This window comes from Maniola hyperantus, chromosome 2 (genome assembly GCF_902806685.2).
Source record: "Maniola hyperantus chromosome 2, iAphHyp1.2, whole genome shotgun sequence".
In the NCBI taxonomy this organism is placed as follows: domain Eukaryota; kingdom Metazoa; phylum Arthropoda; class Insecta; order Lepidoptera; family Nymphalidae; genus Maniola; species Maniola hyperantus.
The window spans coordinates 6,713,442-6,735,653 of record NC_048537.1 but is presented as its reverse complement, the minus strand read 5'-3'; the positions used below and the strand labels follow the sequence as shown (position 1 = coordinate 6,735,653).

The window sequence follows — 22,212 nt, the reverse complement described above, 5'->3', positions numbered from 1 at the left end:
TATATCTCTTCATTTCATTAATTAATGATGCCCACAAAGTCATCCGCATGGATTTAGGTTTTTAAAAATCCCATGGAGACTTTAATTTTCCAGAATAAAAAGTAGCCTTTATCTAAGCTGGGGTGTAAGCTATCTCTGTATAAGTAGATGATGCCTGCAACTTTGTCCATCCTAAATTTCGTCAAAATCGGTAAATGGATGGTCCTTGAAAAGCAAACAGGCAGACTTTCACACATCTTTGTATATATAAGATTGATAATTTTTTTGCTATGGGGAACCTGAAAGTTCCATTTAAAGTTTAAAAACGATTATATTAAAATATTTTTTAAATACATATCAAAAATTGCGGAACCGGTAGCAAGCAAAACTGTGGCCTTACGGTCAGGGCGTCGAGCGCAATCCCAGAAGATGTAGGCTCGAATCCTACCGGTCCAGCAAATTTTTGATGTATGTATTTAAAAATTATTTAGACATTTCCTTGAAGTGTAGGTAAAAACACTCATAAAAACCGGCCAAGTGCGAGTCACGCTCGCGCAATGAGGGTTCCGTACTACAGTCGTATTTTTTCGACATTTTGCAAGATAATTCAAAAACTATGATGCATAAAAATAAATAAAAATATGTTTTAGAATGTACAGGTGAAGACCTTTCATATGATACCTCATTTGATATAGTCACTCACTTCGAAAGTTGAAAATACGAATTATTAGTTCAAGACCACAATTAAATTTTTTTTGTGTGATCTAACCCTAAATTCACGGTTTTCAGATTTTTCCCCTAATGTCAGCTATAAGATTTACCTACCTGCCAAATTTCATGAACTAGGAAGTACCCTGTAGGTTTCTTGACAGACAGACAGACAACAAAGTGTAAGGGTTCCGTTTTTCCTTTTGAGGTACGGAACCCTAATAAAAAAAACGATTATATTACTTCAACAATTTAATTGACAATACACATAAATAGAAACAGTTCATTAATTTTATCACACAATTACCTAATCTACCACACAAGTAAATAATTTGATATTATTGTCACATTGAGATAGCACAGTAAGCGCTTTTACCTTAAATAATACATTTCATGTAGAAAGCTTCGCAGTTTAATACATTTCATTCCTTCTTTGGCAATTTTAAGCAGTTGCTTGTATAAATTTTTAAATATAATACGATTTAAATTGTAGTAACAGTAACAATTATCATGTGTATGGAATGTATGTTATACATGTTTAGTAAAAAAGAAATATTATACTTAATATTTTGAGAAAAATCTTCTAATATTATGACAAAAATCTAATGATAATAAAAATATACAAGTGTAACTTTCTTTTGACTTAATAATAAAATAAGTAGTTATTTCTTTGCTATAGCTATGTATGTACTATGTACCTACTATGTAGGTAAGTACTTAGTATGTCATGTTGATAAATTAGTGTCGGAAATAGGGATTTTATATAATTTTACATGTTAGGAAAATAATAGTAGAAAAAATTAGATTTAGCGACTTAAGTATTAATTTATATCACAGCTTCTACACAATCATAAAATAAGTTGTGCTAATAACTGGGAACGAATATTTTTAGAAATGAACTCTAACTCCAATGAGATTCCTTATTTTATCTATTAGGTCTCGTAAGTTTCAGTTTGTGAAATAAGTATACCTACCTACCTAAGTAGTTTTCCATCCAAGATTTAGACTGTTTATAGTTCAAGGCATAAAAGACTAAACTCCAATTGTTTACCCACTAGTACTACTCAATTACATAGGTACCTAGTATCTTCTAATGGCTGGGTCATTTCCCCGCATTCTGGAATTCTGGTTTATAACCAAAAGTACTTAATACCGACATTAGAGTAGTACTTTTTTATTTGAGTACTGTCTCATATTATACTCGTAACTATGAACAACTCTAATTAATGAACAAGCCCTGTATCCTGAACATCACAAAATATGCACCACCTGAATTGTGTTTAAATAGGTAAGTACCTCAAAAGATTACTTAGAATAGATAGGTACAAGTTTTTTAAACTATTTCAGGATTTTAATTTCCTTCGTATTTTTGTTTATTGTTTTTTATCACCATTTCTGGATACTATTTCTTCAATGCTGGGATCTTTTACCGCGTCGTCTGCGTCTGGCTTTACTGCGAGCATTTCATCAACAGTGTGAGGTTTCTCAAGCGGTTTGTTTTGTGGGTGAGTCTCTTCCCATTCCTTCAGATATTGAACAACAGCAGCATGCTTAAATGTTTCTGCTTCGTTGAGTGGGCGACTGCCCCAGCGGTCTTGTGGGTCGTGAGGTACTCCGCACTGTGCCAGTAAAAAGTCCACGCAAGCAAGATGCCCTTCAGCTGCAGCGAGATGCAACGCTGTGCGCCCGTCGTAGTCTGATAGAGTCATGTTCATGCCAGATAAATGGTGCCTTTGGAAAAAGGAAACGTTTATGTCATTAAGTAAGTAGGTAGGTACCTATAGTACGCGACAGGACGAGATGGCAATCGGGGAGGGAACGCCTCGCACACCTGCAGAGCCCCCCCCCCCCCCCTCATACCCCGATTGCCATCTAAACCGGTCGCGGACTATAGGTAGATACTTAAGTTGTATTTGCATATCACAATTCAGTAGATATCAGTAGGTACCCTTATTATAAATGCGAAAGTGTGTTTGTTTGTTGGTTTGTTCTTCAATCACGTCGCAACGGTGCAACTGATTGACGTGATTTTTTGCATGGGTTTAGATAAAGATCTGGAGAGTGACATAGGCTACTTTCGTTTCGGAAAATAGAAGAGTTCTCACGGGATTTTTAAAACCTAATTCCACGCGGATGAAGTCACGGGCATCAGCTAGTAGTAGTATATGCGCACAAAAAAAAAAAATATGAATGGGTTTTAGCGGCTGATATACTTAGGTAAAGGTACCTTATTGCCTTTACGATACTACTAGCTTTCCATGTTTACAAGATAGATACATAGGGAGTAGAAACTAACGCAAAGCTAATGATTAGGTGTACTGTACTCGACAATCGATACTTATTTTCAGCAAAAAACGGAGTAGCGCGAAAAAATTGGCGAATACGGAAAGCAAGGGTCGCTTATCAACGAATCACGTGCACCCTGCCATTCGCAACCAATCGCGTCATCGGTTAAGTTCACAGATTAGCTTCTCTAATCGGTGGTTATTTTCGGGACATTGTATTGTAGGTAAATTAATGAACCAGTAGGGCGATTGTCTAAAACCTGCATCAATTATTACAATCTCAATTGTTTTGATTGGCTGAATTTGTGCGATTCTTGTTGCAACAATGCATTGTAGCCAATAGTGAGCGAGCGTCAACCAATCAGAGGTGATTGCGATCGTGACATTGTAGCTGTCATTCTACCACAATCGCGCAGCCGGTTTATTAGAGCGATATTTTATTTTAATTAAAAGGGGGCCCTCTATTACCTAGCAGTTACGTAGGTTGTATTTCGTAATTTAATGTAGCGGCGAGCAAAATTAAATTCTACTTCTAATACAGTGTTAATTAGCTATTCTAGACGTCGAGTTATCTATGTCTTATGGTGGATCCACACATGCCGCCAGATTTAAGCCGGCGACTTGTGTGGACTGTGGATTGATCCATTAAGGGCCGATTTAACCAACGTTAGATAAGCCTTATCCGAGAATAAATTTGATATTTTGGCAGGTTTTCAGTACAAAAACTGTCATTATCCCCAATTTATTCCTTAATTAAACATCACTCGACGTTGGTGAAATCGGCATAAGGTATAAAAAGGCTAATGGTTCAAAATAAGGATGAAAAAAATCAGCTTTAAAATTGTTTATCTACCGTTATGTTTTACTTGATTTTAATTTTATTCAGACGATGGTTTTTCCGACGATGATGGTTGAGATTCTTCAGGGGAATCTGGCGGTGGGCTATAATAATATAAATACATAAATACGTTTATTTAGCTACGAGTATCTACGTGTATTTACCATTTACATTGACAAGTACGTGTGGAATATTGACTAATAATACCTTCGTAGTGCGCTGAGATCTCCGCTCGCCGCTGAAAACAGCAGATTCACAATGCTGAGTCCGGTAGATTCAAATTTGTAACGACGCGGGTCCTTTTTGTGACTTGCGTAACGGATATTGTCATACTTATGGAAATTGAACCGCTTGATCAACTCCTGGAATAAAAAAGAAAATATTAGAAACTAGTTGACGCCCACGATTTCGTCGCTGCGTGTATACCTATACCTACCTATAGGTTTTAAAAAGTAAGAACTATTTGATTTACCTTTACCTATACCTACCTATAGGTATTAAAAAGTAAGAACTATTTGATTTACCTTTACCTATACCTACCTATAGGTATTAAAAAGTATGAACTATTTGATTTACCTTTACCTATACCTAGGTACCTATAGGTATTAAAAAGTAAGAACTATTTGATTTACCTTTACCTATACCTACCCATAGGTATTAAAAAGTAAGAACTATTTGATTTTCCTGGATATAAAGTAGATATGTCTGTCTCCAGGATGCAAGCTATCTCTGTACCAAGTAGATGATGCCCGCAACTTGGTCCATTTTTTTTAACCCCACGGGAACTCTTTGATTTTCTGGGATAAAAAGTAGCCCTTGTCCTTCCCCGGGATGCAAGAAATCTCTACCAAATTCCATCAAATACAGTTATACAAGTAAAAAGCTAGCAGACAGATATACACACTTCGCATTTATAATATTTTACTAAAAATATCACAGATTACCGGAATAATCTGAGAGAAATATGATCATGCCTTCTTTCTTTTGTTCTTGTACGTATAATGCAACACTAACTCACCTCGCAAAACTGCAAGCCTCTGCAACTATTGCCAAGAGGATCGAGAGGCGGAGACCAGGTGCATATCCCCATAACATTTGGCACAACTATAAGCATAGCTCCAGATACCCCCGACTTGGCTGGAAGGCCGACCTTGAAGGCGAACTGCCCGGAGTAGTCATACATCCCACAGCTGTGCATCAGGGATAGCACGTTGCGCACTGAATCAGGCCGAAGGGTTTTCTCATCAGTGATGGGGCAAATGCCCCCGTTAGCCAGTGTAGCGGCCATTATTGACATTATATCGCAATTCGCCTCCATTGAACAACACTGTAATAAGATATTTTTGGATAGTATTAATCTACCTTACTTCCATTTGTTTCAAATATTTATAATATATTTGCATAATTCCAAAATTCGCAATACATTTTTGAATTAAGTATCTTCTACACTTATTACTTACTGAACTGATTCTTAAAGAACTACGCCCCAAATTTATTGCCCGTGACAATTATAACGTAATTCTTGCAGGATAACATTTATACGGAATCACATTTAAATTAAACATAGTAAGTAGGTAGGTATTTTCAAAAAAAGCTGAGAAGTAATAAATGAAGCAAGGGGTTAAAGTTAGTAAAACGAACAGTAAAATAAAATCGCATACAGAGCCATGGAAAAGCGGCCTTATGTACAGCGGACTGACAACGCTTGTGCGGTAACTAAAAAAAAGCCATAAAGACAAGGGATAAAAATACTAACCTGAAAATAAAAATCCATACATTCGCGGAAATTCGTCTTCTCCGGATAACATTTATGTTCTCGCATATAAAATCCCAGTGCGTAGTTGCGATCAGCTGCCTCGCGCTCGGACAGAAATACGGCATTGTTGAAGCCCAACAGCTCATTGCCAGCGAGACGACTGAAGAAGGACATAACGTAATCGAACTTTTCAGCTAAAGTCATCTCTGGTTTATCCAACGTTTTCAGTAATGAGCACACCAAAATTGCCCCAGCGTTTATCATAGGGTTATGAGGCTTCACTGCAAAAAAATCATACGTAAATATACCTACCGCGTTGCGTGTCTACCTATAATAAATCTCAAAGAATAGTTCAGAAATGTTTTATTCATTACGTTTACAGATCGATACTATTCGGGGTGGATAGTCACACATTTCCGACCCCGATTCCCATGCATAATTAATATTATTGACAAAACATAAGCCTTATGCCTTAGATACTCCTATATGGCTACGTCAAACCACATGACTGTTTCTCAAGGAGCAAAAATAAAGCCAACATTAAGGTTGAGTTGTGTACGTTTTCAAAGCACACTATTTTTGCGAAGATTGTACTATATGTCATGTTGTGCATGTAGTTAATAGAATACTTACTATTATGATCTAAGACGAGTTCATTGAAGTTGCGGCCGCTGGGCTCTGTGCCAACGTAATTGTGCACCACTTCAGGACCCAAGGTCTCGAGCGCCATCGCGTATGTCAAAGGCTTGCTGCATGACTGAAGAGTAAATGGCAAGTTGACGTCACCTAGTGGTATTAAAAACATTAGTTTAAAAAAAATAGAAAGGGTAGGAAAGGTATATACCTACCTAAGCATATGGAGTTCGGCTTACCAATAGAGAATCTTTGTCCGTCGATAGTACACACGCTCACACCCCAATTATCCGGATTGGCCCTTGCTAGCTGTGGAATGTAACTGGCCACTTTACCGTCCGTTATGCTTTTGGCTGTCCAATACATCTCCTCAATGTCTTTGATAAAATCTTGAAAATCAGGTACTACGAATTGACTGCGGAATGCTCTTGTAATTAGCACAATGTTTGGAGCAATAACTTCTTTAAAGGTCTTCCTGTCCAATTTTAAAGTTTCGGGGGATCCGCTTTCAAAATTTGATTCTTTGTGCACCTTGTACAAATTATGCATGACTTCTTTTACGCGTGGATCATTTTTTCTTATGCCAGTTGTCCTTAAGGCCTGGAATTTGAATTGTACGTTTTGTTATCGGTAGTTTTGTTTTAAAAGATAACGTTAATTATATATTTTTTTCAATTGGGTACACTTGTTTAAGTCACTTGGAAATTATTGCAATAATGTGCAGGTACGTATCTACGTACGGCCAAAAATTTTCCCACAGGTAGTAGTCCCGAGTCATCGTTTTTGAACATATCGAAGAGCACGTCATCAGCATTTTTGTGAGATCCCTCTCGTACTCTACACAGAAAAAACTCTTGTTAGGTATTATAGGGCAAAGTATTTCATTTATGCCATGCAAGTAGTTTAAGCCAGTCAATCAAAAATACAGCCTATAACAGCATGGGATACTTAAATAAAATTCAAAATTCATTTATTTCATTAGAACAGAATTAGTAATATGTAGTGGACTAGCAGGTACTTATCTCTTATGCTATGCCTGTGACTCTACCACTGATTCGGAAAATAAACCCTACAGAGAAGCCGGCAAGAAACTCTTTAATAATATAATACTTATTAATAATTTTGAAATAATTTTGAATTGGTCATGCACCTCTTAAAAAATTGTTAACAGGCTTATTTTTATTTTATTTAATCTCAAAAAATAAAACAGTACCTAGCTCTTTTAATTACGTTTTACTAAGTAATCAGAATCACTAATCAGTTATGGTAAAGAAGCGTGTCATGCAATACCCAGTTAGCCTACGAAAAACGCTTGTGGTTACAAGTGGCAACCAGCAATTACGAGTAGTATCGGATGGCTAAATAAAGTTTGATAGATTATATATAAAATCTTATTTAGCTATCCGATACTAATTGCCACTATTTAGCGTCACACATAAATGTATTTTTAGACATTGATAATGATAGTGTACAGTAAGTATTTCGTCACAATGTAGTTGTGAATATGAGGCGTCAGACGGGTGTGTCTGCGACGTAGCTGCTAAAGAAATCACCTGATGCTTGATATTTTTGGATAGCGACCAACGTAAGAAAAAATTCAAGGATATTGCTTGTAAAACTACGAATATTTGGTACTAGCTAATTTCTGATCGTTAAATGACTCGTGACAAAACGATAGCTATTTATAAAAATCGTGAATGCTGTGGTGATGGCTCATGAAGCCAAATCTTAATTTCTATAGTTCTTAAAAAACTACTATATCTTACTCTTACAAAATATTATTAACGAGTTGTTCTCCATTCTCTCGATACTAAAATCAAAATAAGTTCGTAACGCGTGAATCTTAATAATGGAGATAACTTATGCCTCTGAATGAACACATAGGGTACCTACTTACTTTTATCCCGGAAAATTAAATAGTTCCCTCGGAATTTTTAAAAAACCTTTACCCACACTGACAAAGTCGCAGGCATAATCTTGTAAAATACTAAATAATTTGTTTTTAATTATTATTCCAAAAAACTCCTATACCCTCTTCAGTGAGGAATACGATACAGAGCTAGTAAAAATTAAAAAAAAAAACAATCGACACTACATTCCTTACCTTATTTGCAAAGCATTAAAATATGATTAGGAGCTGGCGAACGAAACGGTAGCTATACACTTCTAATAAAATATTATTTTTTTAATCCGTGAGTTTTTGGCCCACTGAAATGCAAATCTCAACTCATTTCCAAGCAAAACTGCTAAACTGTACTAAAATGGAGTTCATGATTTTGATGACTGAAAACGAACTTGAAATCATTTTGTGCTAAATATTCGTCGATCAAAACGGTACTACCCATTATAGTGAAGTTTCGACAGCTCTCATTCAGTTTTTGCTCTTGTAAAATTTTATTCCGTGCAATTACACCATTTTGTTCGCCAGCTCCTCATTTATTTATTACTAGAGGATGCCCGCGACTCCACGCGGACGACCGCGTGGATTTAGGTTTTTAAAAATCCCGTAGGAACTCTTTGATTTTCCGGGATAAAAATTAGCCTATATCCTTCCTCGGGATGCAAGCTATCGCTGTACCAAGTTTCGTCAAAATCGGTTGAACGGATGGGCTGTGAAAGGCTAACAGACAGACAGACGGCGGTGTTCCCACTAGATTATAACAAGGGGTTATTCAAGGGGCGGACCAACAAATTCCTAAAAGGCCGGCAACGCATCGGCGGCTCCTCTGGTGCTGCAAATGTTCATGGGCGGCGGTAATCACTTAACATCAGGTGACCCGCCTGCTCGCTTGCTCGCTATATCTATTAAAAAAAAAAGACAGACACACTTTCGCATTTATAATATTAGTATGGATTGCAGTTGCATTCCTAATTAAATATTAAAACTAAAATATTTTAATTTAAGCTCAAAATGCATGCAGTGTAGGTACCGTTGTACTCACGCTGGGTCTACGTTGTGCACGAATGAGTAGGGCCTGTACCATGAAATGTTAACATAATGTTAGATTCGAATTTTTCAATGCACACGTCATAATATACTACTTAATTGGAAACACCAAGGTATCACAAAAGAAATGTGAGAAGCCATTAGTTCTGATTTGTTTCTTTTCGTGGACACAGAAATGTGTTGTGTAATCTGAACAAAAATGTATTGCGAGCTGCAACTCGCTTTTGCTTATAACTCGATGGCTAGTGTCATACTAATTTTGATTGCTTCATTTGTATGACCCATCTAGTTTCTAGATCCTAATACATAGAGGTGGTTGGGTTGTGCATTTTAAATGTCAGGGGTGAATTGAATGGGGACTCTGCGCACGGCGTCTACGTTAAAGTTGTTACGTCCGGTTTTATTGAAACAGATCAATAGGAGTCGATAAGTGTTATTAAAAACAATTGGTTTTTATTAGAACACTTCTCACATTACTGCTGCATTACTGTCATAAATATTGCAAATGAACCTAGAATCATTTCTAGAACGGCAATTGAGTGATCACAAATAGTGCAGTACAATGTTCTTACCTCATGTCAATTGATTGAAGTGCATAAAAGTTGGGTGCTGAGTTGCGCCATTTCTGAAATAAATTTCATCAACTTTAGCAGCTGTACTGGATTATAGAGTTTGTCCCCTATCTCTTGATGGTAAAGCAGTCACCGTCACGGTTCGTCCATATCATACATTGAAGCGTCAATGGCACATAAAAAAGCGTTAACACATTGGGACACTCACAGGTCTTTCTATAACATAGACGGGCCTCACTTGACTGTAACGGCGATAGCAGATACATGGTGCAGAACGTTCTAGGACAGGGCGGCTCAGGGCAGCGAGCCTACGGAGTTGTCGGCTATTCATAACGGCGGACGGCAAGTGAAGATTGCTCGAGTTTCACAATCCACCTTCAGCGCGCAGGCGCCAACTGTCGCTCCCGGCCCCTCGAGTGTGTAGCCTTTATCTACCTATTTACCATGACTATGACGCGACTTTACGTGAAAATCAAACATTTGTCGTGCCAATCATTATCATTATCTACATGCAGCCTACATGGCTTTTCCAATACCTACTCAGCTGTATTTCAATAATGTATAGGTACTTACCTATCATTTTACCTACCTATTAGCCTATTACCTAAGTATAAAGATTTTTCAGTAATCAGAGCTAAAATAGCTTTCATCATAATTTTCTTTACTGTCAATCCGCCATCCACCATCTACGACATTTTCAGTAAATATTTGTACAGAACATACCTAATACTTAGATGTTTTCATTGTATCCTGTACCTGAAGTATAGGTACTAATATTCTGTAAGAAAACCGTCCGTATGATAGGTATCAGTACACACAGTCAGTCAGTCAGTCACAGTATACCTAGTGTAGAAAGAGAAATATACTGACTCACGGCAAAATCTTTAAAACTACCTACTAGGGCTACGAGTCTGAAATTCTGCATGGGAGTTCCTTTTTGGTGTAACTCCGTCTTTAGGGTTCCGTACCTCAAAAGGAAAAACGGAACCCTTATAGGATCACTTTGTTGTCTGTCTGTCTGTCTGTCTGTCTGTCAAGAAACCGACTGATTCTAGTTCAACGGGAACTATCCCGTTGAACTAGAATCATGAAATTTGGCAGGTAGGTAGATCATTATAGCTGACATTTGGGGAAAAATCTGAAAACCGTGAATTTAGGGTTAGATCACACAAAAAAATTAAATTGTGGTCATGAACTAATAATAAGTATTTTCAACTTTCGAAGTGAGTGACTACATCAAGTGGGGTATCATATGAAAGGTCTTCACCTGTACATTCTAAAACAGATTTTTATTTATTTTTATGCATCATAGTTTTTGAATTATCGTGCAAAATGTCGAAAAAATACGACTGTAGTACGGAACCCTCATTGCGCGAGCCTGACTTGCACTTGGCCTTTTTTTTTTAAATAACGTGGTTAGGGGATAAACATTTGTATGATATAATTGTAATTATGTATGTTACTCGTTTGGAGGATAGGTTAGACTAGGGCGTAGGCACAGAATATATAATAGTACTAACGTAGCGTAGGCATCAGCTTAGAAAAGATTTAACGTACTTATAGGGGTTGAAATATTATTATGAAAGTCGTAATCTATATAATTGGACGAACTATGATGATAAATTGTCGATTAGTCGGCAAATTTCTGGCACACTTAACACGTTTCTACAGTTTAAAAAATTTTAATCGAGTTTTGAAATCCATAAAAACAGCAATAATAGGTCAAAATAAAATATCGGTGGTTATAGGGTACCTACCTACATGTGACGTGCGGCGTTGCATTTCGTTATTCGTAGCGCAAGTAGTGTCTCTACACATTATTCAAAGAACAAAAAACTTTAATAACTTATTTAAATTAAAGTAAAAAAAAAATCTCTATACATATATAAAAATGAATCGTTAAATGTTTTGCTGATCGCAAATCTCGAGAACAGCTGAACCGATTTCGCTAATTCTTTTTTATAATATTCCTTGAAGTACGAGGATGGTTCTTACGGAGAGAAAAAAAAAAAAAAAATAATCGACTGTTAGGCGGTACGAAGTTCGCCAGGCAGCTAGTATAAAATAAAAAATAGTATTAAAAGTAGTCGCGTATAGAAGAAGAAACTGACTGTCTGAAAAATCAAGGTAGGTACGGCTAAAATTTTGAAACTTCGCTAGGTTTTAATTATTTCGCCGACCAATCGGTACCAAAAAAATTTGAAAACTAAATCCATGCGAGCTTGCGAGTTAAAGCTAATTATTTACTAAATGAAAATTATTTTATGTGTAGGTATATGCTACAACAAAATGTATGAGGTAAGTATAATTTAAAATTTACCTCAAATTCATTTCCACTTTCCATAACGAATTCGTCGAAACTGTACTTTGACAAAAATCGCATGCGGAGAACGTTTCTTGCACGGTATATCGGCGCGTGAGTAGCGAGAGAGAGCAAACAATTCGCGAAACACACGCCAGTTTCTCTCTAGTGATCTGTAATGTACTATTTCACTCACTCACCATTGATACTGAAACAATATTTTCAGTATGTCGCTTATAAATACTAGTCTTCGAGGAGTGCCAAGAACTGCGTCGGCAGTCTCGGGAATGAACTTATAATTAGAATCTATATATTATTATGATTATGATCGTTCACTGGGAAAGAATTTTGCTATTATGTTTTGAGGACAACGACTGTTGACCACGTTTGATTTATAGCACTATAGTAGCTGTAATATATTATTTTGTACTTCATACTTACGTCATTAGATCATTGAGTTTAAAAGCATTATTTACCGGTGGATTATTATTTATCGACGTAAATGTTTCAAGTTTTCCTCAACCTATTTTTGGTAGGAAATATTTTAATTACTTACCTACTATAATTTATCTTATATTTTTTGTGTCCATTGGTAAAAATAGTTAAAGAAGTCAGCTCTGCTCTGGCAAGTCACTTGTACCTACTGTGTAAACTGTAAACCCTGCAAATTACTTACGTAAGTAGCTTGCGATTAACTTACGACAAAACTAATGTAAACACTCTTATAAGAACATTTACATTAGTAAATTTAGTGTCAAATAATTACATAAGCTACTTAAGTGAGTAAAAATTACAGGTGTAATCGCGGCCTAAACCTAAATTAAACCTAAAAATGTTGATGCAGGAAAGCATGTAAACAAAAAGTAAAATTCTATAATTTAAAAATACCCCATTACAATATGTGGATAAAAAGCAAAATTGTTCAGCGAAAAACTACTTTTTATTATATTAAGTGAAAATTTCAAGGTCGCATCACCGATATGCTAATGTTAGTGCTCGGTCTCGGAGTGCCGATAGATGTAAAAACTAAACTATTGTTAATGGTTTTAAAATTAATTTGAAAATCCAAAATAAACCCACTTACTATACTTACGTAATAATACATACATAGTTTTAGGGTTTCACTTCTATCGGCAGGCCCCACTGACTGCCAATTTTAGGGTTTCGTAGTTCTTAATACGGCCGTTATTCTCTGCTTCATTCAGAGGGGCATGCTTATATTTTCTTTTCTTAATCAACTCACAGGTGAGTTTAAAATTTAACCACTTGTTTAAAATTCGCTACCTACCTACTACCTACCTGTAAGTACTTACCTTACTTACTCTGTTTGCTTGCCAAAACAATACCTAAACAATAAGTAGTTGCAGAAGTTGCACCCTATGTTAACTACCTGTTGTACCTACATACAGTTTATCACTTAGGTACCTAGTAGATATGTCGCATGGAAATGGTCATAAAAACTCAATTTAATTATTTCACTAAACAAATCTAACTGAACGAAATCTGAGTGCCAAAATCTAAAGTTAGGTAAGATTAGTACATAAAAAGTCATGTACCGACCGGCCGAAGGCCGGGTACTTAGGTTCTGTTCAGTGTTCATTATCAAGTGTTTCACTAGACTAGAATCGAAGTCTGATCATCTCGACCCCACGCAGTCTTATTTATCCTACCCCTAGAGTGTTTTTGTAAAGTCAGTTCGGTTCTTCGTTACATAATAATAATTATAATTTATTTATTAAAGAAGAATATTTACAGTTTACAACAAGTTTGGTATATTTTAAACTAGATATACTTAATAGGTAAAAAACACAATCATTAAATTTATATATAATGTCATAAACTGTGCTCAGTATCTTATTACTATAACACTAGATTTGTTTAGACAAATGATCAAATAGAGTTGTTTTTGACCATCTGGCGGGATTTGATCAAATCCCGTATTTTACCAGTTCCCTGCGAAATATATTTATATTATTAGACTTAATATATCAAAACACTGGGATATAAATAATAATTCTGCCACAACTCGTGTACGGTTTTAATTATAAGTAATAGAGCCATGCAAAGTAGATAATTTATAAATATCAACTTTTATATGTAAATAAATGGGATCATAATACCTATTAATAGAGCAAAGTACCTATCTATGAAACTCCAGCCTATTTCTGTCTTCAGACTTCGTTGAAGATTGGGTCGTGACCGGTAGCAATTTTATTAATTTTTGTCTTACGAAACGAATCAACAATTAAAGCTGTCCATTGCCAAATTCATATTTAGGCTAATAAACAAATTAATTAAGTACTATCTGGCGTCATGGTAATGCTGCCTTCATCGTTAAATTGGTTCCGCTGTTTTATACCTCATTCAATAGACCGGCACTTGAAAGCTTGAATACATAGTTAAGTATAACATTAATGCTATTGATTAATAATTTTGCGTCTCGAATTTAAATCAGTGACTAATTATTTATTATCGTTTTACAAATTTAACAAAAATAGGATCCTTGGTGCGTAACATAATGTCGACCGTAAACACGATATCCTGTGGCTTGGTGACTGGCAGCAGGCGATACTTGGAGAGAACTGCGGATATTGCCAACTTCATTTCCATCATGGCAAATTTTTGACCTGTGTAAATATACGAGGTGTCGTTATAATTTGCGCCATCCATCGTCATCATCATCATAAACCGATAGACGCCCACTGCTGGATATAGTCTCTTGTAGGGACTTCTATACGCCACGGTCTTGCGTCGCCCTGAATCCAGCGGCTCCCTGCGACTCGTCTGATGTCGTCCGTCTACCTAGTGATGTAGTCTTCCAACGCTGCGCCTTCCGGTGCGAGGTCGCCATTACAGCACCTTGGGACCCCAACTATGTGCCCTGCTCATTGCCACTTCAGCTTCACAACCCGTTGAGCTATGTCAGTTCTCTAGATTATCTCTAGTTCTCCTACGGATCTCCTCATTTCGGATTTAATCATGTAGAGAGTAGTTTCTCAGAATGCATGACGTGATTCCTAATAGGTACTATTCCGAAGAAAATATAAAAAATAGATTTTATACTTTGACGTGGTTTTTACACCTTTATTACCTGTGATCTTCCAAAGCCACCATGATCCAAACAAACATCCAAACAAACGTTCCTGCTAGTGTTGGGGACAATACCTACGCAGAGAAACTTTTAGCTTTTATAAAATAACGAAGGTCTGGCACGCACTAACTTTCTCTCTAAAACAGTTTCGCAGCCATGTTAGTTGCTAAATCTCATAATTATATGGGTACCAAATTTTATTTTATTAATCCAAAATATTTTTTCAACTCACTTTTTTGTGCTTTTAATATTCAGGAGGCACCCTGATTTTTTTTTCAAAATTTAAATACGGTTTAAGCGGTAACACGGTTCTTTTTACTGTACTAACCTTACAGCTCTTACAGGTTATTTTCAAAATGTTTGTGACACACAGACAGACGGACTGAATGAAACTGTTTATGTACCTACTACGGAAACCTAAAAAATTGGTTTTTATTAAGTAGATACTAGATGATGCCCGCGACTTCGTCCGCGTGGATTTAGGTTTTTCAAAAATCTTGTGAGAATTCTTTAATTTTCCGGGATAAAAAGTAGCCTATGTTCTTCCCCGGGATGTAAGTTAACTCAGTACCAAATTTCATAAAAATCGGTTAAACTGTTGGGCCGTGAAAAGCTAGCAGACAGACAGACATACTTTTGCATTTATAATAGTATGGATTTATTTACAAAAAGTGTTTACAAAGGTTAATTTTTGGTGTAGGAACTAATAAAGTATTTCCGTAGGTACACTAATGCAGGTGATTTTAAAAATAAAACGACAAAATATTATTATTTTAGATACAAACCTATGCAGTTTCTTGGCCCAGCACTAAATGGTATATAGGAAAATGGATGCCAAGTCGGTTCCTTCAAAAATCTTTCAGGACGGAATTCCAAAGGCTCAATGAACTGATCTGAGCGTCTATGTAAGTCAAAAATCAATATAGTAAACTCTGTATAAGATGAGCGTTCAACATCTCCTAAAATAAAATAAAATAAAAGCTGTTGAAGAAATAATAATTCAAAAAAAAACATTACCAAAAACAAAAAGCTTACATACTTATATTCAGTGGATTACTGCTTTTCCTTTCAATGAAATGTACTGGGGGATAGAGTCTTAATGATTCCTTTATGCAAGCCTCTAAATATTTCATTTTTGATAGATCGTTCATTGTAGGCCTTCGATTAGACGAGCCTAAAAGATTGGAATACTCTTCTACTATCTTGTCCTATAAATTTTAATAAAACATTTTGCTAAACATGTTAATTTTTCAAATTCACGTAGGTATGTATGTATGTATGTATGTATGTATAATGTATATACTTTATTGCACCACAGAACACAAATAACAGGTACAGTAGGTACAGCAGGTTTGTGATTAACGGTCATTTCAAGGAATATTGTAATGTTTCTGTACTTATAAGACATGTTTATTTATTATCTAAATAACTTACCTGGTCATCCGGATGGTTAGCTAGTAACATAAAAGCAAATTGAAGAGCAGTTGCAGTTGTGTCATGACCCTAGAAAGATAGCTCTGTATAAGTATTATTATTGAAGTTATATTAAGCTGGAAATTAGGCAAGTTATAATTTTTCAGTGCTTGAAATGCATATTGAAGACATTACAGCTGAGTTATCGCGCGGTAACGCCGTCATTCCACCAACTAATAGTTCCTTGAACAATGGACAAGTGAGGAATGCTTGCATTGCAGTAAAAATCGCCGCTAAAACAGTGGAAGTAGAGGAAAGACACTCTGAGTCATCCTCGTTCCACGTTTTATAATATTATTTTATATTAGACGATTCCTGCGACTTCGTCCGCAGGGATTCTGGCTTTTGAATCCCGAGGGAATTCTTTATTTTCCAAGATAAAAATAGCCCATTTTCGTCTTCAGAATGCAAGCTATCTCTTTGTACCATGTAGATGTTGCCCGCGACTTCATCCAAGAGAATTTTGTTTTTTATAACTTATGGGAACTCTTTGACTATCTAGGACAAAAAATAGTGTATGTCCGCCTCCGGGACGCTATCTCTGTACCAAATTTCATCAAAATTGGTTAAACGGCTTGAAAAGCTAGCAAACAAACAGACCCACATTAACATTTATAATATGTAGGAATAAGTATGGATATGGATTAATTTTTTGTAACTTTTGAAATTGAATTCTTATTCTCATAAAAAAAGTATTTTACTCGTCGCTGTAACGTAACTTGATTCTACCGACTGCGCCAATTAAGTTATAGCGGCGGTAAAGAATTTTCTGAAGATAACAATTTAACGTCATTTGGAATGTGGGTGATCGTGGACTGCTCTTCACTTCCTCACTCGTCCATTGTTCTGTAGGACTGCTTGATTGACGGAAGACCGGCTTTACGGATCCACATTTAGTAAGAGAATTTATATTTGAAAATCTTTGCAAAATTCGCTGCGTGATATTCGCAATAAATGCTAAAATAAGAACCTCGAACATAAACGTGTCCACTTCTTCGTTGATGCCCTCAGAATCCAGAACTCCTTGCTGCTCTGCATCCAAAAGAATATCTAACATCGCCAGACGTTTTTTGTCATTTACTAAAAGATCGTCATCATTTTCTTTCATAGCTTTTGTATACAAGTCGTTGAAATTACCATTTTGCCTTCGTTGCTCTATGACGCAATCACGAAATGATGAAATCAAATCCAATGTTTTTTTTTGAGCTCGCCCAACCCGACTCAAATTGAAAACTGAGTCTGGATATAACCATATTCTTGTGCTTCTATAAAGTAGATGTGATCCTAGATCGTGTATCGCGTTTTTGTAACTCTTGCTACCAGTTGACGATTCTTCATCAAGAACAGTTCCCATTGCCGTCTCTAAAAATATTTAAGTAAATAACGTCATGTACAAATTTATAAATTCAATGCATACTATGTCAATCAAAATCTCCTTACCGCATATAGAATTTATTGTGAAATCTGAAATTAAAGAATAAATATTTGTTCTTGAACAGTTTATTTCCGAGTGCAAATTTTGTACCAATTTTTCACTTTTCTCAACTAATACAGAGTTGAAATGACGTAGAACCTTGAAGTGAAATGCTGGGGTAAGTATTTTCCTACGTTGATGCCATTTTTTACCTGAAATATAAAAAATATTAATTACCGTTTAGAAAATTTGCAAAAGGTCAAATATATATAGGTAAATGTAGCGCCTTATAAAGAAACTGTTGTTGAAAGAATAATAATTAATAGCAGAAGAATGATATATTGGAATGTTCTGTCAGATAGAACTATGGTTCTATTGTAACATGATGATAATCACTTAAGTTAGGGTTTCCTAGGAAAAAGATGCCGCTATATGACGGTGAACAATCTAGACAAGACAGTATTAAGTATCATGGTTTTGACAGAGATAATTATCATGTTCTACTTTACCACTGCTCAATAGAAGTCCATCATGAAGCCACGGTCGAAGAAATTTATAAAGGTGACCCTTATTGTTATACTGAGTACTATTCATCAGGGTCTGTAACATAAAACTCTGAAATTAATTGGTTAGTAAGTGGGTTTGTTCTGAAAAAAAATTAACACGACCAGTCGACCGATGAGACAGGGAACTTATTACCGGCTTGTTTGACATTAAGACCTTGTCCAGAAGGAGCGAATTCGCCGCGAAACGTTTCGCGCGAATTCATTCGCGCGTTACCGAGATACAGATCGCGCGGCGAGAGTTTGGCTTTGACCTTCGGGTGGAGGGGATTACTGCGCATGGGTACTGTCACGCACACAATACTTTTCCTTTTTTATGTACCAGGTTGGATATTTGAGTGGGTCAAAATTCATGTACAGTGGTAATAATGCTAGAAAATAATACGAAATAGATAAACTTCTTCATTTATTAAAACTATTGATAGTTATTTTACTTATATAAAATGTTTATTTCCTTTTAAAGTTTACAGAGACAGCGATGAAAATTCTAAATAATTGTTTTTTAATAAAATTATTTATTCCAAGATACATGTAAAATTGGTACATACAAACAAAAGAAAACTTAAAATAATTATTAAATACAAAAGTTAACATTAAAAAAAAGTCTTAGCAGCAGTGCTATTCAGATTCTTATATAATAAACAATTAACGAAAATAGCAATTCACTTGTGAACGTGATTGTACAAACAGAGGCAGGGAACGACTGGAGCAGTGGAGCGCCAATCAGAGCACCGCGTGCGCCTACACACCCGCCCCGCACCCCACTAATTGCCCGTTGATACCCAATTTCTGATTTCTGCGCAATAACGGTCAAAGCCAAACTCTCGCCGCGCGTACTGTACTAGGCGCCAATACATCGCGCCCACAAGCATCGCGCGAATTCAAAATACGCGCGTAAATCGCGTGCACTACACCAGACTCTCGACTCGCGCGTGATTCGCGCGTAATGCACGCGAGTCGAGATACTAGGGACGCCTTGTTGTGCCCAGTTAACGCGCGACTGTGACGCGCGAACTCCAGAGTGAATGCACGTATCCAGGGAAATGGAGCGCCAAAATTTTGATACGGGCTCGCGCGTAGGTACGCTCTTTCTGGGCAAAACGGTCGCGCGTGATACGCACGAGAGAATCGCGGCGAATACGCTCCTTCTGGGCAAGCTCTCAGTGCCGATTTCACCAAACGTTGAGTGATGTTTAACCGAGGAATAAATTGGGTGTAACGACAGTTTTTGTATTGATAACCTGCCAAAATACCGAATTTGCTTTTGGATAAAACTTGTTTTATGTTGGCGAAATCGGCCCTTAGTTGTCGTTTCTTTAGTTTTGCAGTCTTATTTTTCATAAGTCCATTCCAAAAATAATCTTTTAACTTATCACTTTGTTGAAATATTTTAAACTTAAGAGTATATGTATTTTATTTACCTCAGTAAAAATCTTACCTCTACATGCATTGGATGAAACAAAATTAAAAATCGCTCATTTCCCATCTTTATTTCAAACATATCCTTATATTTATTTGACATATATCTAAAATAATTAAATACTGACTCTGGAAGACAAAGAATAATTGTAACTAGATATAGGTAGGTAGGATAATCTAGGTATATCTATATGTTCATGGAAGGAGAAACTGACTGACTGACATATCAACCTATAGCTCAAACCACTAGGTCTAGAAATTTGTGATTTTGCATGTATATTTTCTTTATTATGTAGATTGTAGTCCTGGTTATAGGTACATATTCAGGGAGCTAGTTACTAGTTCCTATGCACTGCCGTGGTGTTGTGTTGCAAGTTGGGGTATTTATAAAGATACGGAACTCCTTATTGGACACCAGCGAATCACTCGTGATAAGTTAAATATAGTTATTATATAAAGAATATTTCAATTAAAATTTAGTTTGTTATAAAATAAAAACCCCCTATATATAATAGCGGAATAAAAGTGGCACGTTAACTGGCGCGCGTGGTTCCATTGATCTCCGGTTATTTATATACTCTAGTGAAAATCGAATAGATTAGGTAATTCATTCGTTGAATTTTTTTAATTAAGTAGGTAGGTACTTATTGAAATACTCTTTATTTTTTTATTACTAATGGATTAGAATAGGCACATTGGTTTAACTGATGGTTAATTATTGGTTGTAATAGTAAATAGTAGTCAGGTAAGTATTAAGTTTAGGTAATAGTATGTTTTTTAAACAATAAATATAGATTCATACCAGGTGTCGTCAAAAAATCAAACGCGTTTCCCATGATAAATATTCCTTTAGGGCCGGGAATCTTATTTATTTTCTTGTGTCTCGACTTACCGACCAAGAAATAATAGAAAAATAAAAAAATTATCATTGCCACGCACATAGAAGTCCACATTTTCCGAGGATTCCTGTACAGGCTAGAGACTGATGTGTTTGAGTAAGCACAGTTTGTGACTGGTAGCTAGACAGACGCAGCTTAACAAATACCTTCATTTACGAGCTATCTCCATTATCGTGTTGACAATATACTAACAGGTCAATAGGGTCCAATAAGACGATAAATATTTATTTTAAGTTAATTTTATTACTGCAGCGCAGTGACCGATTTACTGACTATAGGTATAAGTCCGCGACAGGTTGAGATGGCAATCGGGGTATGAGGTGGGTGACGCCCCACACACCATTAGTTCGTTTAGAAATGCAATTCCTTACAGCATCAGGGTCGAGGAGTTGGGTCCTCGAGTTCAACGATTAAGTCTTTACTTGGCAGGTAATAGGTACCTCCAATATCAATTTATAACCCACAGTTTCTAAATCCCATCAGTTTTGGTGATCAGGTCCCCTGCAGTATCTGGATTGAGGAGTTGGAATCCAAAAATCGAGTATAGGCATAGACTTTAAATAAAGTAGCCAAGTTTTATTTCTATTTTACTGTTATATTTTCCGACATAGTTTCCCCCTTCAACAATAATTTCACAACGAGCAGTAATTACCTAAATATTTTATCACATTTTTATGACATTCCAGAGCCAGCGCGTGCCAGACCTTCGTTATTATTTACCCCCTGCCAGACACCCTTAAAGTTCAAAAGTTAAATTCATTACCTGTTATCTCCCAAAGCCACCATGATCCAAACTTCATAGTCGCTGATCGTTCCTCCCTGTGTTGGGGAGGAATACGCAGAGAAACTTTCAACTTTTATAAAATAACGTTGGTCTGGTTCTCTATCTACTAGTAAGTGAACCATTTGTAAAAACATGAAACATTTATAATACAATACTTAATTATAAACTTAAATAAATTATTTAAATAATATTTTTCTATTTAATTTAAGTCGCAACTACATAGGTAACTAATAAAATTAATTTAGCTTAGTTCAGCTAAATAATAATAGATATATAATTACTGCATATTACTATAGTTAATAATAATTACAAACAATATAATAACTCATAGCTAATTCTCGCTTTTATTAAAAAAAACTGATGTATTATCCGCATACAATATGGCATGAGCGTATCTCTAGCAGAACCCTTGATCTTAGGGCATCAAGGGCGTAAATCAATTAACAATTTGGTGGACACGCTTTTTTCACTGATGTGTTAGAGCGATCACGCACTCATCCGATCCGAATCCGTGAAAATACGGAAATAAAAAATTCGGATCGAACTCGG

The 22,212-nt window shown here is 36.1% G+C and overlaps 2 protein-coding genes across 7 annotated transcripts; both read right to left on the bottom strand.

Annotated features, from left to right (window-relative positions):
* Nucleotides 1-919: 919 nt before the first annotated feature.
* Nucleotides 920-12,389, bottom strand: GLS (glutaminase). 6 transcript variants are annotated; one of them, XM_034982710.2, is made up of 10 exons: nt 12,039-12,388; nt 9,719-9,771; nt 9,142-9,174; nt 6,940-7,036; nt 6,439-6,799; nt 6,200-6,352; nt 5,567-5,847; nt 4,829-5,137; nt 4,018-4,172; nt 920-2,418 (listed from the first exon to the last, which is right to left on the bottom strand). In XM_034982710.2, exons 1-10 carry the CDS (start codon nt 12,099-12,101, stop codon nt 2,061-2,063), a joined length of 1,863 nt encoding a protein of 620 aa, XP_034838601.1. In that variant the 5' UTR covers nt 12,102-12,388; the 3' UTR covers nt 920-2,060. The 6 variants fall into 6 exon arrangements, with proteins under 6 accessions (XP_034838601.1, XP_034838579.1, XP_034838586.1 ...); XM_034982688.2 differs by lacking the exon at nt 12,039-12,388 and adding an exon at nt 9,927-10,219; XM_034982695.2 differs by lacking the exon at nt 12,039-12,388 and adding an exon at nt 9,957-10,219.
* Nucleotides 12,390-14,489: 2,100 nt separating this feature from the next.
* On the bottom strand, nt 14,490-21,542 carry LOC117989502 (cytochrome P450 4C1-like). The gene is made up of 9 exons (XM_034976883.2): nt 20,783-21,542; nt 20,000-20,109; nt 18,508-18,598; nt 18,025-18,210; nt 17,555-17,946; nt 16,546-16,614; nt 16,151-16,319; nt 15,897-16,070; nt 14,490-14,647 (listed from the first exon to the last, which is right to left on the bottom strand). Exons 1-9 carry the CDS (start codon nt 20,931-20,933, stop codon nt 14,490-14,492), a joined length of 1,500 nt encoding a protein of 499 aa, XP_034832774.1. The 5' UTR covers nt 20,934-21,542.
* Nucleotides 21,543-22,212: the final 670 nt, after the last annotated feature.

Bases quoted from the DNA above. Each gene is read 5' to 3' on its own strand.
- GLS (XM_034982688.2), bottom strand. From the start codon at position 10,049: ATGAATAGCCGACAACTCCGTAGGCTCGCTGCCCTGAGCCGCCCTGTC. The intron at 9,772-9,926 runs GTGAGTGTCCCA...AATTTATTTCAG, and splicing joins TCTATGTTATAGAAAGACCT to AAATGGCGCAACTCAGCACC. The intron at 6,800-6,939 runs GTACGTAGATAC...TTCAAATTCCAG, and splicing joins CTGTGGGAAAATTTTTGGCC to GCCTTAAGGACAACTGGCAT.
- LOC117989502 (XM_034976883.2), bottom strand. From the start codon at position 20,933: ATGTGGACTTCTATGTGCGTGGCAATGATAATTTTTTTATTTTTCTAT. The intron at 18,211-18,507 runs GTAAAGTAGAAC...TTTATATTTCAG, and splicing joins TGGACTTCTATTGAGCAGTG to GTAAAAAATGGCATCAACGT. The intron at 16,071-16,150 runs GTATGTAAGCTT...ATTTTATTTTAG, and splicing joins CAGTAATCCACTGAATATAA to GAGATGTTGAACGCTCATCT.